Below are 16,732 nucleotides of genomic sequence, written 5' to 3'. Positions count from 1 at the left end.
CAGTTTCAATTTGACAGTATGCCACATAGATGTCAGCAAATGAATCCCTTAGCAATTTAATAAGATATGCCACTCAGAAATACAGCATCTCTGCCAGTGGTTTTTCAGTATTATGGCCGGCGTATTAAACTACTGTGTGCAGTTCAGAGATGTCAGTCAGTCATTAAGTGCAATTCAAGCAGTGACTCAGCAGTACATACAAGAAAAATGCATTGCAGGTGCTGGGTTTTTATAGATGTTGCCAGGTCTTAATATAACCGATCGTGCCTTATCCCCTTTGCAGACCTCAGCAGTTGCATGTGTCAACATCAGACTACTGTCTGCTGATACATTGGGTAAACTGTAAAGTTTGCAGTGTAAATCACGGGTCTCCAATGTTGTTCCTGGAGGGTACCTGTGCTGCAAATTTTATTTCCAACACACATACCTCTAATTTTTCGGTAGCCCCGAGCAACTTCATTAGCAGATTATACAGGGCACTAAGCATCAAACCTAACGCCATTCAGGATGTTTCGCAAGGACCTCGCGCTCAGGCAAATGATTCATTGTTCATCACGAGTTGGTTCATACGCAAATGAATCACTTTCAGTAAAGAGTCATGTCACAATACAGAGACGTATTTACAAAATGTTTATTTCTGACACGATTTTATATAAGAAAATACATACAGTCACAACGCAAAACTTTTTTTTTAGTCTTGGACGATTGCCGACAGTCCTTGTGACGTAATCTCCTGGAATCTTTCATCATTCTAAGGATAAACAGAATCATCATGCGATTCCTCATCATAGATTATGACGTCATATATAGAACGGGTGACTGACAGAAAAATAATAAAGTAAAAAAACTTAAGCGCAAAATTGTGCGTTTAATACATGATTAGTGCTTTCATATTTAGTTTCATTACAGTATATATTTAATGAAACTAAGTTACTCAATCCTTCCGTGAAATGTTTAAAATAATTTAAAATGCTCGCTCGTTTTCTTAAATAAAGCTTTAATTTTAAACGCCCGTTTCCAAGGCAATATCCAAGTTGTGCAAACAATATCAAGGGGAGTAGGCTTGTAAACAGCCTTCATGTTCGGTACAGTACAAATCATAATTTTCCTATCCAGGCAAATGAAGATGCGCCAACACGGGGTTTGGCTTTAATCCCGGCTGCACACTCTCGCGCGAACTTTCCGTCTCTGAATCACGTTTCAATTCCCGCACCCTCCAATACCGATTTCCTGCTTGTATCTGTTCGTCAAAGTGTTCGCCTTTCGGGTGAGCTTCGACAGTACCGTGTGCAATCCGTTTAGATGAAAATGAAACAACTTTTCCAAACTCTCGTCGTCCGGTTCGATCCGGGACATCTCGAGAGCCGCCGTTACGCCGTGTTTATCCTTGCGTCTTTCGTCGGCTTGAAGCACTCCCCATTCAATGTCGTTCCTGATCGATTTGAGGAGCACATATGAGCCGTACATGTCTCCATGGGGGAAAGTTTTCATCTCTATCTTATCCTCCTGGTCCTGCGGGACGTCCCTCAACAAACTCGGCACCATCACCGTCTGGTCCATGTTGTTCACGGCACCAATAAACCGGTTCATAGCGTTGAAGAGGGAGTTTTTCTGGTTGTATGAATCTGTGATTTGCATCATCTTTGCGGTGGAGGTCCGTCTTTTCCCGGAGAGATTAAACTAATGCAGAAACGAGATTACAGGCTTTATATAGACCGCTAAAGGCGTGAGTTGGATCGGTAGGGTTGCGGTCTTAATCGTATTCAGACAGCGCTTGCGTCCTTCCGGGGGGCTCGTGGCGTTCAGTTGGGTGAGTTTTCAAAAGCGCAGGTGGATTTAAAGTAAGGGCGGGTCCTCCAGACGTCAATCAAACGCTTCGCAGCAGCGTAACCGGATGAATGTGACCTGAAATGACACAGATGGTGAAATGGTTTACTTTAGGGGGATGCACACTGTTATGTGTTGAACACTATATAGGTTAATATTACTGTAAATAATAAACATAGCGACCGGAAGGTACAGGCTCGTGTCTATAATAATACATAGGTACAAAATATACTATATTTAGGCACGGATTGTTAAACATCAATGTCCTTATCAACACTAGACTGGATGAAGATTAATATCTTTGTTAAAATCGTACGGGAATGCGCATAGCGCGCTTCACTCCTTGCCTTCCGGAAAAGCCGGCCGGCAAACGAGACCGTTGGTTGTTACCGTTAATATAGCTGATCAAATACCAACCTTTGCTGATGATCGGTGTCCCTAAATCCTCACAAAAGTCTGACAAAGTCCAAAGAAACGGGGACTGGCGATAAAGTCGCGGAAAGATAAGAAATTCATCCGGAGACTGACAGTGGGTGAGGCCGCTTGTAGAGCTGTGGCGGTTATGAATATTCATATAACAAAGCATCAGCCCACAACCGCTCAGCCGCCCTCGTCCAATCAAATGCCAGTTGCTTGGTTCATCCAGGAGGTCGGCGCTTGGCAGCAGCCAATCAGAGGGCGGGGGGAATCCGGCTGCGTGCCAAAGCCAGCAGTTCACGGTCAAAGAAGCGACGGGTGAGTGCGCGTGAGGAAACTACAGAAACAACGATATAAATCCAATGAAAATAACTTTAAAACACTAAAATGACGAATATTATGAGTTCTCGTGGTTAATTTTATACAGACGGTGCCAACGAGTTTAGATTAATTCGTTAGTTTTTTATTTCTTTATCAATATATGAACCTTTTTTTTCCAGTCAGTCATAGAATAGCCTACATTAGGATTATATTACAAAAGATTAAAAAGATGTTTGGTTTGTGAGGCTTACATCTTTAAAATACATTTTAGAAGTTATATCTTAAGATTTTTGGAAGATGGCAACATTGAAAAAAATTGTATCCTTTTCCTAAAAAGGTAAATTCTTGGAAAGACACTGATTGCGTAACTGGTGTTTGTTTTGGGATTCATGCAAATTCAGCGAAAACTTGCAAATGAGACAATGAAAAAGTCTAAAATGAAATGCACGTCTACCAGACAACTATACAAAAAGACTCCAAAAAAGTCTCTAGAAAGTATTTAGACGTTTCAACCAAACTGATATTTAATCAGGTTTAAAAAAGTTGTGTTTAAATATTGCAGAAGCTTACTGTACTTTTTAAGCAAACCATTTGCATTACATTTTTTTTTTTAAATATTTTGAATTATAAATAAACAATAAAATATAAATAAATGAAAATTATAATCGTCTATCTAAAACAATTTATGAAATAATTATATGGACACTTTCTGGTTGTCTAATATACATATGAACATATGCATATTTAATTAACTTCCTAGCTGTATGAACATCAGGGGCACCGACTTTATACGCCTTAAAATCCCCATGAGACTTCCTGGACATAAAATAAAACATGCATTATAATTAATACATGCATATACATTTTATATTTACTATAAACTTGCTGTATTTTTTTCGTCAGTATTATAGATGGTTTTGAGGGGTGAACTTATTATTGCAATTATGTATTCATATTAATTATAAGTCTTGAATTTGTATTAATAACAAGGTCACACAATCACGTAACTCCTGCTTTCATGGCCCCGTTACGTTTTTCAACAGCCTCGTGGTGCCATCTGCCGGTCAAAATGTGAACCTTACATAAATGTTTAAAAGTGGACCTATTTTATTGCTAAAAACGTTATTTTGTGTATTTGGTATAATACAATGTGTTTGCATGGTTTATGGTTCAAAAAACACATGATTTTCCACATACAGTACATTTTTGTAGCTCCAAATTTCCCTTCCTGAAACGCACTGATTTTGTACAAAACTCATTGATTTGAAAAGTACTGTTTCCCAGATTGGCCAGTTAATCTGTACGTTGTAATTGGCGTGAATACGGACGTCATCTGGAAATGTGACGCTCCTTACCATGTTTAAAAGATTTACTCACAATGCCATGCTAACAGGAGTTAACTTACAGGCTGTGAGTCAGAAGCAGGAGGAATTATGATAATGTCGGTCTTGTCTTCGTCAACCGGCTACAATTTGTGTTTGTTGTAGTCCAAGAAAAGAGATTTACGTTGGAGCCGATAACTCACGTCATCGTTTACTTTGGGGTTTGAACCTTTTTAATATTGTTAACATTACACATAAAAGGAAATTAAAAACCGTGAATCGAAGGATAGGTGCTCTTAAAAAAAAGAAACTGACAACCACGAATAACCATTTTATTCATAGAGAACACAGCTGTTTACAATATCAACCTACATTGTTTTTTTTTGTTGGCATGCTAGCTGGTGATGCATTTTAAAAAGTTTTATTTTATTATACAAAGTACATTATTACTCTGCTCGTCTATCTTGAGATGTGTTTCACGTGTTCAGACTATGAATTCTTGAATCTAATACTTGGTGATCTATCAACACATGGGGCAGCTGCAGAAATGATAGTTTAAAATATTAATATAACAACTCTACATGATAACAAAATTAATACGCAAGAAACCCATACAAAATAACACGTATGTAAAAATGCACACTGAAACATGTCAATATATGGAATCGTCAGAATTTGTTGACAGTACTTCACAGAACACTTAAACTAAAATAATTTAAATAGAAAGCCAAAAATCGCAGCGATTTCTACCACATATGGTAAAGTAAATAAACAATAAATAAAACAAAGAGGTCACTGAAGCTTGGCTCATGCTTGCAAAATAAATGTCAAAAAAGTATTTCAGTCAACTGTGAATTAATACAGTAATGTGTAAAAATTTCTATTTGATCTCGCCCAACGCCCCACTTTTTACTTGGGAGTTTTTCCTATTTTTCATACAGTTATTATATCTGACCCTGGACCACAAAACCAGTCATAAGGGTCAATTTTTTGAAACTGAGATTTATACATCATCTGAAAGCGGAATAAATAAGCTTTCCACACTGCAAAAAATTGTTTTCAAGAATACATTTCTTAACAATTTCTTGTTTTCATAGAAACACCCAAAAATTAATAAATTAAGATGTTTTTTCTTGATGAGCAAAATGACCCAAGAAAATAAGTCTAGTTTTTATACCAAAAATATTAAATTTAAGTGATTTTGTGCATAAAACAAGCAAAAAATCTGCCAATGGGGTAAGCAAAAAAATCTTGATATTTTTCTTAAACACTAAATTCAAGAAAAATGCAAGAAAAAAAAATGCTTACCCCATTGGCCCCATTTTTTTTTTTTGCTTGTTTTATGCACAAAATCACCCAAATTTGATATTTTTGGTCCAAAAACCAGACCCACTTTCTTGGGTCGTTTTGCTCAAGCATCTTAATTTAAGAATTTTTAGATATTTTTACTGAAAACAAGACAAAAATACTAAGAATTTATTTTTTCTTGAAAATCCTTGTTTTGCAGTGCATTGACATGTATTTGTTAGGATAGGACAATATTTGGTCGACATACAACTACACTAGTAGTTTGAAGACCAAAATGTGTACCCATTCTTATAGGACTTTTTTGATCCACTTCAAATGTTGACTAGTATATTTGAAAATAAAAGTTGTCAAAGTTTTTGAAACACATATAACTAATGATAAATACATTTTTGATATATTTATGGTAGAAAATTTAACAAATATCTTAATTCATCATCTTTACCTAATATCTTATGATTTTGGCATTTAAAAAAATATAATTTTGACCCATACAATGTATTGTTGGCTATTGCTATACATATGTGACTTATGACTGGTTTTGTGGTCAAGGGTAACATATTTATGTGGAAAATACATTTTTACAAAGTTCTGTGATGGAAAGCTTTAACAAATAAATGTTAATTATTTTAGGACCACCGTCTGTTTAACGACTTTGATACAATGATTTAATTTAGAAACATACGATACTAAAATTCTCATTGTCTTACTAGTTCTCATGCTTTTGCTTAAAATTACTAAAATAATGCATGTACCTAGATATACAGTATAAATATCCTTAATGTTAAAAGATAAACCCAGTGTCCTTAAATTCTTATAGTAATATCTATAATAGAAAATACACAATAAAGAGAGATACAATGTAAAACTGTAACTACTGTACAACCCAAATCAGGCTGAGAAATACAATCGTTAAATAGTTAGTAGTAATATAAACCGTATGCAAAGGTCTTACCACAACTACCACTTAAAAGTTTTATGGGTAACACTTCAATCTAAACATATGAGTTCTGTACAGTCACCGTAATACAATATGTGGCAGAAAATGACTTGTTTTTGGCTTTCGCAAACACACAACTGAAGACTATTTGTATGCGATTGATTACATAGTCACATTAAGCAACGCTTTCAACCAGGTGTCAAGATGCCGAGAAAACGAAACATTTCTGAGATACACCCCTTTCGCCAAAGATTTTACAACAGCAACAACAACAACAAAACTTGTTATTTTTTGTATATTTTCTCATTGGACAAGTCACTGTGGTTGTCCAAACCAGGCGATAAGATTTATGCGATACGCCATTTTCTGTTCACACTATGCGAAAAATGCTGCGACAAAAAAATAACATCCAGTAAGAACGTCTGATGTGCAATTTACAGCAATAACAGGCAGGATTTTGGACCAATGGGATTTCACCGTGGCCGGGGCTTACGAAGTACAAGAACTCACGCTCGGGTTTAAACAAAAACTAGATTATTTTGATTATCTCGAAAAACCAAGTGCCACTTTTTGTCTTTGCTAAAACTGGAAAATTCTATACAGTACTTATTTGATGTTTATTATACAGCTATGTCGAAATAGGCCAGTAAGATTTTGCGTTTGGTTAGGACATGTCTATATAGAGAAATGCTCTTGATTTTAGTTTAGTCTGTGGCATGAGATGGTTTCTGCATGCAAGGTTTCGTACAGAGTATGCAGTAGTGCGTCCCAAAACCGTTTGTTATTCCTCGCCTACAGTTAGGAAAGGAGAGGCTTCGGTCATGGCACAACTGCACGACTGAGGAATGATGCACTACCCGAAAAATGAGAAAAAGGAGGCCAGAATAGACAGATTGAGAGAAAATATTCATCAAAATAGACAGAAATGAAAAAAAATGGAGTGTGCTTTGGGGATGCTTTCCCTTTCCAAGGGTCGTGCTTCTTCTTTGCCTGCATGGAAGAGAGACATGGGTTAGATTAACAAGCTAATAGTCTCACTCATACAACCTACATTGTGTATAAGTTGTTACAGATACAGCTACAGAAAAGTTTTGTATTTGGTACAATGCTGAATGCATGTGTGTACGTGTCACTCACCTGTGCTCACACCGCTACACCATCTCATACTGATTGGCAGTGATGAATCGTGACAGACAGCAGGCCAGCAGCATCCCGATTAGCTGAAACACACACACACACATATTGCTTTTACCACGGTAAAACTGCATATTACAGATGACAGCATTTCTCCCTTCCTGTGTAATTGCTAATTAAATTAAATTGTGATCGTCGTTACCGTTGGCTGCTCTCCCGGGTTTAAGGTTTGTTCTCTGTGCGCGCTGAAGCTCTACTTACAATCATAATGAATGTTTACTGATTTACATTTAACAGAGCCACATCCGAAAAAACTCACTCTCGCGCGTGCACACAGGCGTTCAAGGATTGGGTGCATTAGCAGGCTCACGTTGCCAAGATATGTGATTGATCCTGGCTTCCGGATAACAGATTACCATAGCCACAAATGTAGTATAGTAACAAAACTTGTTTCGGACAGATACTAAGGCATCATATTATTATATCATATATTTTTAACTATTATATTAATTTGGTAAGATGTTATAGGCCATAACAATATAATATTTTTGTCAGTGTCAATTCTGTTACAGTCAGACTCTGTTATCAAGGTAGAGTAACAGGGTTGACAGTATTTAACAAAACTGGCAGTTATATACAGGGAAACACACAGACAGACAGACACACACACACACACACACACACACACACACACACACACACACACACACACACACACACGACTGTCAACACTGTTACTATGCCTTGGTTGCAGAGTTTGACAGTAACAGAGTTGACACCGACTAATTTGGACAACAGGAATCATGATTTTCAGCTATTTTACAGAAAATATTATATTGTTATGGCCCAAGACATCCTGTGGTCCACGCCAATGACAAGTACCAAAGTAATAAAATAAGTAAAAATGTAGTCATTAGAAAAAAGCAGAAAAATACTTGCGGGTACATTAGGTATTCTAAGTCATATTTATTTTCAAATTGTTATAATTTTAACTATCATTTTAATTTGATACTTATTGTCGTGGATCTCAATATGTTATAGGCCATAACAAAATAATATTTTTTAGAAAAAAGTAAAACAATAGCAAAACATTGTCAGAAATTGTCAGTGTCAACTCTGTCACAGTCATACTCTGCTATCAAGGCAGAGCAACAGGGTTGGCAGTATTTAACAAAACTGGCAGTCATATACAGGGAAACACACACACACTCTCTCTATCTCTCTCTCTTTCTCTCTCTCTCACACACACACACATACGACTGTCAACACTGTTACTATGCCTTGGTAGCAGAGTTTGACAGTAACAGAGTTGACACCGACTAATTCGGACAACAGGGATCATGATTTTCAGCTATTTTACAGAACATATTATATTGTTATGGCCTGTGACATCTTGTGATCCATGCCAATGAGAAGTACCAAAGTAATAAAATAAGTCAAATGTAGCCATTAGAAAAAAGCAGAAAAATACTTGCAGGTACATTAGGTATTCTAAGTCATATTTATTTTCAAATTGTTATAATTTTAACTATCATTTTAATTTGATACTTATTGTCGTGGATCTCAATATGTTATAGGCCATAACAAAATAATATTTTTTAGAAAAAAGTAAAAAATAGCAAAATATTGTCAGAAATTGTCAGTGTCAATTCTGTTACAGCCAGACTCTGTTATCAATGTAGAATAACAGGGTTGACAGTATTTAACAAAACTGGCAGTCATATACAGGGAAACACACACACTTGCTCTATATATCTCTCTCTTTCTTTCTTTCTTTCTCTCTCTCTCTCACATACACATACGACTGTCAACACTGTTACTCCGCCTTGGCAGCAGAGCCCGACAGCAACAGAGTTGACACCGACCAATTCGGACAACAGGGATCATGATTTTCAGCTATTTTACAGAAAATATTACACTGCCACGGCCCGCGACATCCTGCGATCCATGCCAATGAGAAGTACCAAAGTAATAAAATAAGTCAAATGTAGCCATTAGAAAAAAGCAGAAAAATACTTCGGACACCACATGCAGGTACATTAGGTAACCAAAGTCATTTTTATTTTCAAATGGTTATATTTTTAACTATTAAATATTAATTTGGTACTTATTGTCATGGATCACAACATGTTATAGGCCATAACAATATAATATAGTCCAAAAATAGCAAACAAAAGTGTCAGAAATTGTCAGTGTCAATTCTGTTACAGTCAGACTCTGTTATCAATGTAAAGTAACAGGGTTGACAGTATTAAAAACTGGCAGTCATATACAGGGAAACACACACACACACACACACTCTCTCTCTCTCTCTATCTCTCTCTCGCACACACACACATACACACACACACACACACACACACACACACACGACTGTCAACACTGTTACTCTGCCTTGGTAGCAGAGTTTGACAGTAACCGAGTTGACACAGACTTATTCAAACTGGAATCATGATTTTCAGCTATTTTACAGAAATGATTATATTGTTATGGCCTGTGATCCATGCCAATGACAAGTACCAAAAGTAAAAAAATAAGTAAAAATATGACCATTAGAAAAAAGCCGGAAAAATACTTCGGAGACCAAATGCAGGTACATTAGGTATACAAAGTCATTTTGATTTTCAAATGGTTATACTTTTAACCATTTTATTAATTTGGTACTCATTTTTGTAGATCACAAGATGTAACAGGCCATATTTTCAGTAAATTGTCAGTGTCAATTCTGTTACCGTCAGACTCTGTTATCAATGTAGAGTAACAGGGTTGACAGTATTTAACAAAAGTGGCAGTCATATACAGGGAAACTCTCTCTCTCTCTTTCTCAGACACACACACACACACTCTCTCTCTCTCTCTCTCTCTCTCTCTCTCTCCCTCTCTCTCTCTCTTTCTATCTCTCTTTCTATCTCTCTCACACACATACTCATGACTGTTAACACTGTTACTCTGTCTTGGTAGTGGAGTTTGACAGTAACAGAGTTGACACAGACTAATTTGGACAACAGGAAATCATAATTTTTCAGAAAATATGATATTGTTATGGCATGTAACATCTTGTGATCCATGCCAATGATGACAAGTATCAAATGAATGAACTTAAAATATAACCTTTTGGAAAAAATGAAACTACTTGCAATTATATAATCACACACATATCCTTATCTTTATGAGGCTTTTTAGTTAAGATAGTAGTTTTAGTTGATAGAAGCACATATTACAATACTAGACTACACAAGGGCAGTTTAAAACAGAGTTTCAATGTGTGTCGGATGTGTTGAGGTGTTCCTAAAAGCCCTTTTAAAACCATTAGTACGGATGGAGAGCTGCACATAATGTTCCCGAGGCAGAGGTGTGTGTGACAAGGGCAGCGGCTGTGTCTGAAACGGACACGTATGTGTGTTTACTAAACGAGGGCTGGGAAAGCGCACGCAGCCTGGGCCGACGGGGTTGCCATGGCAGCCGGCTTTTAGACACGCAGCGATGCTGATCGAGTCATTACCACGTCACGTATATCACTCCACCTGAGCGAGAAGACACAAGCCAGCTGTTCGCTCGCTCCTGCAATGAGTAAATATTAGTTCAGAAATGATAACGTGAAGCGATTACAGCAAGCAAACAGAGGAACAGATTCATGCACCAGAAATAATTAAAGACAGCCTTATAGGTGATGCGTGTCATTTTTTTGTATTAAAACACTTTAATAGCCAATCGCAGTTTATTATGCACTATAAATAATCCACTGCTGAAAACTGTAAACATTTCTACTGATCCTGTAGCTCAGGGGTTTTCAAAATTTTTCGTCAGCTGAAGCCCATTTACTTGAAGTACCTCCTGAGATATAAATAATTTATATGTAAATATTTAAATAACTGAATAGCGCATTTGCGTATTTAACGTAATTTATTTATTTTTCATTCATTTTAAAGTTTTTTCAGAAGTATGCATACTTATTGTTATTATTACCCTTATCTGGACATTTTTTTGTGTTGCGTAATGGTCAAATGACATGTAGATATATGCAAATATATGTTTTTGTTAGTAAAAAAAAGTGTTTTATTTAGATTTTTTCTATTATAAAATAATTGATTTGCATTTTATGATTTTATAAAAAATTATTTCGATTTTTTCTATTATAAAATAATTTACATTTTATGATTTAATTGTTAGTTATTAACAGTGTTGGGGGTAACATATTACAAGTAACGCTCATTACGTAATAATATTACTTTTGTGAAGTAACAAGTAACGTAACGCATTATTTTATAAATGTACACATTAATATTTGAATTACTTTTTAAATACTTTTCAGTTTAAGTAATTCAATTTAAAAATAAAAAATTTACTGAATTAAACTGAACATATTAACGTAGAATTACGCGCACTGTGCGCCTTAGTGGGAACAGTTTGAGTCAGAAACGGAGATAGCTGCCAGAGCTTGACATTTTAGCGATCACAAAAACACCTGCAAGACCTGAAAGAGATCAAGCCTCAGCCAAGTCAGAAAAAGTAACGCAATAGTAACTTAAAAGTAACGTAAGCATTACTTTCCATGAAAAGTAACTAACGCAATTAGTTACATTTTTGGGCAGTAACTTAATATTGTAATGCATTACTTTTAAAAGTAACTTTTCCCAACATTGGTTATTAATTAAATGTTTTTCCTTAACTCACAAACCCCCTGCAATTCCATCGCCAACCACAAGGGCAAACCCCAGTTTGGGAAACCTTGCTGTAGCTCAATTGGTAGCAAACGCAAAAGCTTGAATGCATAAATCTAAAGATTTCGGTCTTACCTGGGAAAACGCGATTCCAAACGTTACTCCGGCAATAATGCCCATGTTCGTTTCGATAAAGGTCGTCACCAGCTCGTAGCATCCCTGAAACGAACGAAATCGATTTAAATAAATAGCATAAACATTTAAATGCACTGCAAGTATTACACATACAGTTTAATATCATTAAAAAAACGTGAAAAATAAATATAAAAAATGAGCAGGTGATCTTAACTTTGGCTGGTAGTCTATATCGTTCCTGATTTAACCCTAGCTAAATTTACACATAAACCTCACTAGATATATTTTTTACACGTGTCTATTACCTGCTGATAGACTTTGCCGGGCGCTATGGTGGCGTTCCGCAGGTCTCCGGAGTTACAGTCGGATTTGTTAGCACAGCAGCTGGGTGGAATTCCATTGGTAGGGAAATAAACACTGGAAAACCAGCTGGTGTAGTTCAAAACTCCACAACAACGCAACTAAAGTTATATTGAGAGAGAGAGAGAGAGACCTCGACAAATCAGTGTGTATCACAGCATTTAGAAAATTTTTTGTGATTTCTAAACCATAGATTCAAGTAATTCTGATACTGTATGTGATACCCATCTTCAAGAACTACATTATAGTCATAACAAAATAAACACATTAGTTAGACTCACACTCTTCTGGACGTTGTCCACCGCAAGGCTTTTCTCATCCTTGGCGTTATAGTTTTGAACGGCTTCATTGTACGTTCTCAAGAAGGTGCCTTTGATCTAAAGGGAAGCACACATACACGCTCCATCAGATGTCCACAACGAGCCCTCCTGGTGTGTAACAGATGGAGAACTATGAAATGCATCATGGGTTATCAGCGTTGTGTGTATTTGTGTCGCACCTCGTGACGAAAAACAAAACCCGAGATGCCAGCGACCAGCTCTGCCAGGAAGACCAGAGACAGGAACATTGCATACTAAAGAGAAAATAAAAGAAAAAGACTTATATACTGAAATAAAATATATGTGGTACAATGCACATTTCTAAATACATTAAATACATTTACAATTAATTGTTTAATTAATTTCTATACGATGCACAACCCCATATAAACTCTCTCTCTCACCAGCTTGAGCATCCATGGACTTCCACGACAGGTGGCGAAACATCCAAACAGCCCGAAAACAATGATGGTGGTTCCAGTTCCGATGAGCACGTACGGAGCGTTGGTTGAGTTTTCAGCTATCAGTGAGATATACGGACCCAGAATGAACTTCCCCCATAATCCCACTGCCAATAGGATCGCCCCTGTGATCTAGAGAGAAAGTGGAAAAATCAGATCTTCATGTCATAGTGGCAATACGGTAATATACTACATTTACATTTAGGTACATTTAGCAGACGCTTTACACTGTAAAAAAAGTTGCTATAATTATGCAGCTGGTTGCCAGTAACTTACTGTAGAAGATAAAGACTGAAATGTTTCATGTTCATTTAACTTTAAACAAATTGTTGCAAGTAAATAACATAAATGTAAAATCTACAGTAAGTTACTGGCAGCTAGTTGCCAGTAATACCCATTAATACTGTACACTGTAAAAACATTCTGTAGAAATTACAGTATTAATGGGTATTACTGGCAACTAGCTGCCAGTAACTTACTGTAGATTTTACATTTTATGTTATTTACTTGCAACAGTTCGTTTAAAGTTAAATGAACATTACAAATTTTCAGTCTTTATCTTCTACAGTAAGTTACTGGCAACCAGCTGCATAATTTTTTACAGTGTAATTTCTACAAATTTTTTTTTACAGTGTACATTTAACTTTTATTATTCCTAATTTATTATGAAATGTCTCTGCTATGTTCAGTCTTAAAAATGTCCAATTGAATTCTATACTATCTATTTTATAAATAATAAACACGATTTCAATTTTACTAACAAAATCATTCAAGATTTGTTACACTGTTAAAATGTCGGTAGAAATTACAGTATTAACGGCAGCTGTTTGCTAGTAATTTACTGTAGATTTAATTGATGTTCACTGTAAAAAATTTGCTATAATTTTGCAGCTGGTTGCCAGTAACTTACTGTAGAAGATAAAGTCTAAAAATGTTTCATGTTCATTTAACTTTGAACAAAATGTTGCCAGTAAACAACATAAATGTAAAATCTACAGTAAGTTACTGGCAGCTAGTTGCCAGTAATACCCAGTAATACTGTAATTTCTACAGAATTTTTTTACAGTTTATGTACTGGCAACAGTTTGTTCAAAGTTAAATGAACATTAAACATTAACAAGTCTTTACAAAATAAAACTAAAATAACAGGCTTATGCAAAGCATTCTGGGAACCAAAATCTGAAGGATAAAAACGAGGTTAACGAGGATTTGCATGAGTCTTATTTTATAGTTTTATTCTGTAAAGATAAAGACTTAATAATGTTTGAACAAACTGTTGCCATTAAATAACATAAATTAAATCTACAGTAAATTACTGGCAAACAGCTGCATAACTACAGCAAATTTTTCACGGCGTACCCTAAAAAAACAAAACTGTAGAAAATGTAACTAGTTGAATATATACTTTTGGTCTCATCGGATTTTTGACTTGAACGACCCCCATAAATACACTATACCGATCAAAAGTTTAAGATCACTTAAACAATCTTAAAAAACATTAGATCATTCTGAAGGTGTAGTTTAAATGCAAAATATATACATTTTTATAGATAAAACATATTGATTTCTTTCGTTAGAAAACTTGGTAACACTTTACAATAAACTAATTAGTTAATGCCTTAGCTAGCATGAACTCAACAAGTAATACTTCTACAGCATTAATTAATCTCAGTTCATGTTAATTTTGACATTAAATAATACATTTATAAAATAAAGCCATGTAACTTTATTTAATGCACCATGAAATCACTGTATTGACATTAACTACCAATAACAAGAATGAATAAATGCTGATAACTATATTGTTTATGTTAGTTAATGCATTAATGATAAATAATAAAACCTTATTGTAAAGTGTTACCCAAAACTTAAAAAAATATATTTTTGAAAAAGATGGCTTAGACTAAATACAATATAAAAAGCAGCCAGAAAACTCCTTCAATATTCTTCAAAACTAATCTCAGGGTCAAAAAAAGTTTTGATTTATTTTGGATGCTTTCAGTTACATAATATGCGTTTACTATCATAAAAAAACGTGAAAATGAAACTTTGACTGATATCGTTCCTGATTTAACCTTACACTTATAAACTTTACTAGATATATTCTTTATTTTATTATTATCATTTTTTTTTCAAACAGTCATGCTGTCAGTGTATAAACCATCCATTCTGTATGTTGACCAGCAGAGGACGCTACTGTATTTATAATGTTCACCACTAGAACCTTCTATGAAATTTTCATTGTGAAACAGCAAAACGTCATATAATGGTCTGTATCAAAAATAAGTATACGAACCATAAAACATATACAACCAAATGAGCTGACAACACCAAAGGATTTGACCGTACAGCAAAATTCACACAGACAATAGGTTTAATCAAAACAAAAAGATTAATAAGCCAGAAGTGTTTCACACTGAGATCAAGATCGAATAAAACAATGTGGTTTACCATGTTAATACCACATGTCGATATATATCAAGCGACTGTTATTAAAATCCAATATAGTCAGTAGACCATTACAATCAAAATTAAGCCCTCACACTGTTTATTCATAAAATGAATAAACATAAACCAACAATCACGAAGTTATTATCTTCAGAAACTGGGTTAAATCAATCCGAGTTCAATCTTTTGAAGGACACAGGAGGCCCTGTGGGTGCAATGTGGCTTTGGCTACGGGTTTGGCCATCTGGTTTAGTGATCACAGTCTGAAAATGATAGACTGACTGAACCCAGATCAGCACATATGAGCGACACTGGGATGTGAATCGTCTACTAAATTATATCAAAAACAACAAAATAATTGACCATTTCTAGTTACCTAGACTAACATCTATGAAAAATAGTGCATGTGCACAAAATGCTGCTACTACCCACAGAAAAATGTAAAAATACAACAGGATCGATGTGGCCCACTCATCTTCACCGCTAAACATCCCATGATGCACAGTCACTTTCTCACCTTTGAAAGCGTCACCTTTCTCACGGATGTGCTAATGAATTTGTGGGGAGCTGGAGACTCGAGAGACTGAACTCGCAATCGAACTTGACATCAGTGTTGCTAAACTGATGACAAAAAACGGTCTATTTTTAACTACATTTTGAAAAACACATATAATGATCTCCCATTTCGGATGACTGTTGTTAATGACCTTGCTGCAAAGCATTCTGGGATTGCGTTGAATATATAAAAGAGGATTTGGCCAAAACGAGTCCCTTACAAAACAGTAAGTTGGGGTGGCGCATATTAAAAAGCTCCTTCTTATATTATATTCACAAGTTGTTTTTTATTATTGCTATTCTCAACTTTTAGGAGTTTACTAGCACATAGATAATTTCAAAGCTAACACACGCAAACTAAAAAAAACCTAAAATGCGTTCTTGGTAGGCAGCGCACTAGGTTTTGATACAGGGCTTTTTTCAGAGAAACACAGAGACCACCCTGGGCTCAATGAAACCTCCGTGTTGTTATGCGCATCATGTCTACCATAGTTTTAATCACACAATGTCCTCTCTACAGCTTACA

The 16,732-nt window shown here is 35.5% G+C and overlaps 3 protein-coding genes across 3 annotated transcripts in view; 1 reads left to right on the top strand and 2 right to left on the bottom strand.

Moving 5' to 3' along the window:
* Nucleotides 1-613: 613 nt before the first annotated feature.
* mid1ip1b (MID1 interacting protein 1b) lies at nt 614-2,402 on the bottom strand. The gene is made up of 2 exons (XM_055216910.2): nt 2,245-2,402; nt 614-1,905 (listed from the first exon to the last, which is right to left on the bottom strand). The coding sequence occupies exon 2, from the start codon at nt 1,639-1,641 to the stop codon at nt 1,201-1,203; it is 441 nt and encodes a 146-aa protein (XP_055072885.1). The 5' UTR covers nt 1,642-1,905; nt 2,245-2,402; the 3' UTR covers nt 614-1,200.
* A 1,803-nt stretch (nt 2,403-4,205) lies between these two features.
* Nucleotides 4,206-16,732, bottom strand: part of tspan7 (tetraspanin 7) — a 31,322-nt gene continuing 18,795 nt past the window's right edge. Inside the window, exons 2-8 of the mRNA XM_055216908.2 lie at nt 13,147-13,335; nt 12,922-12,996; nt 12,704-12,799; nt 12,368-12,523; nt 12,063-12,146; nt 7,270-7,352; nt 4,206-7,122 (exon numbers count right to left, since the gene is read on the bottom strand). Of these exons, the coding sequence (XP_055072883.1) occupies nt 7,284-7,352; nt 12,063-12,146; nt 12,368-12,523; nt 12,704-12,799; nt 12,922-12,996; nt 13,147-13,335 (669 nt within the window). The 3' untranslated portion in view covers nt 4,206-7,122; nt 7,270-7,283. The remainder of the gene's footprint in view (nt 7,123-7,269; nt 7,353-12,062; nt 12,147-12,367; nt 12,524-12,703; nt 12,800-12,921; nt 12,997-13,146; nt 13,336-16,732) is intronic.
* Nucleotides 13,243-16,732, top strand: part of sgsh (N-sulfoglucosamine sulfohydrolase (sulfamidase)) — a 43,205-nt gene continuing 39,715 nt past the window's right edge. Inside the window, exon 1 of the mRNA XM_073862278.1 lies at nt 13,243-13,384. The gene's annotated coding sequence lies outside the window, so the exon portion shown is untranslated. The remainder of the gene's footprint in view (nt 13,385-16,732) is intronic.

This window comes from Misgurnus anguillicaudatus, chromosome 23 (assembly GCF_027580225.2).
Source record: "Misgurnus anguillicaudatus chromosome 23, ASM2758022v2, whole genome shotgun sequence".
Classification (NCBI taxonomy): Eukaryota; Metazoa; Chordata; class Actinopteri; order Cypriniformes; family Cobitidae; genus Misgurnus; species Misgurnus anguillicaudatus.
The sequence above is the reverse complement of the archived record's forward strand: the minus strand, read 5'-3'. Positions and strand labels throughout refer to the sequence as shown.

Bases quoted from the DNA above. Each gene is read 5' to 3' on its own strand.
- mid1ip1b (XM_055216910.2), bottom strand. From the start codon at position 1,641: ATGATGCAAATCACAGATTCATACAACCAGAAAAACTCCCTCTTCAAC.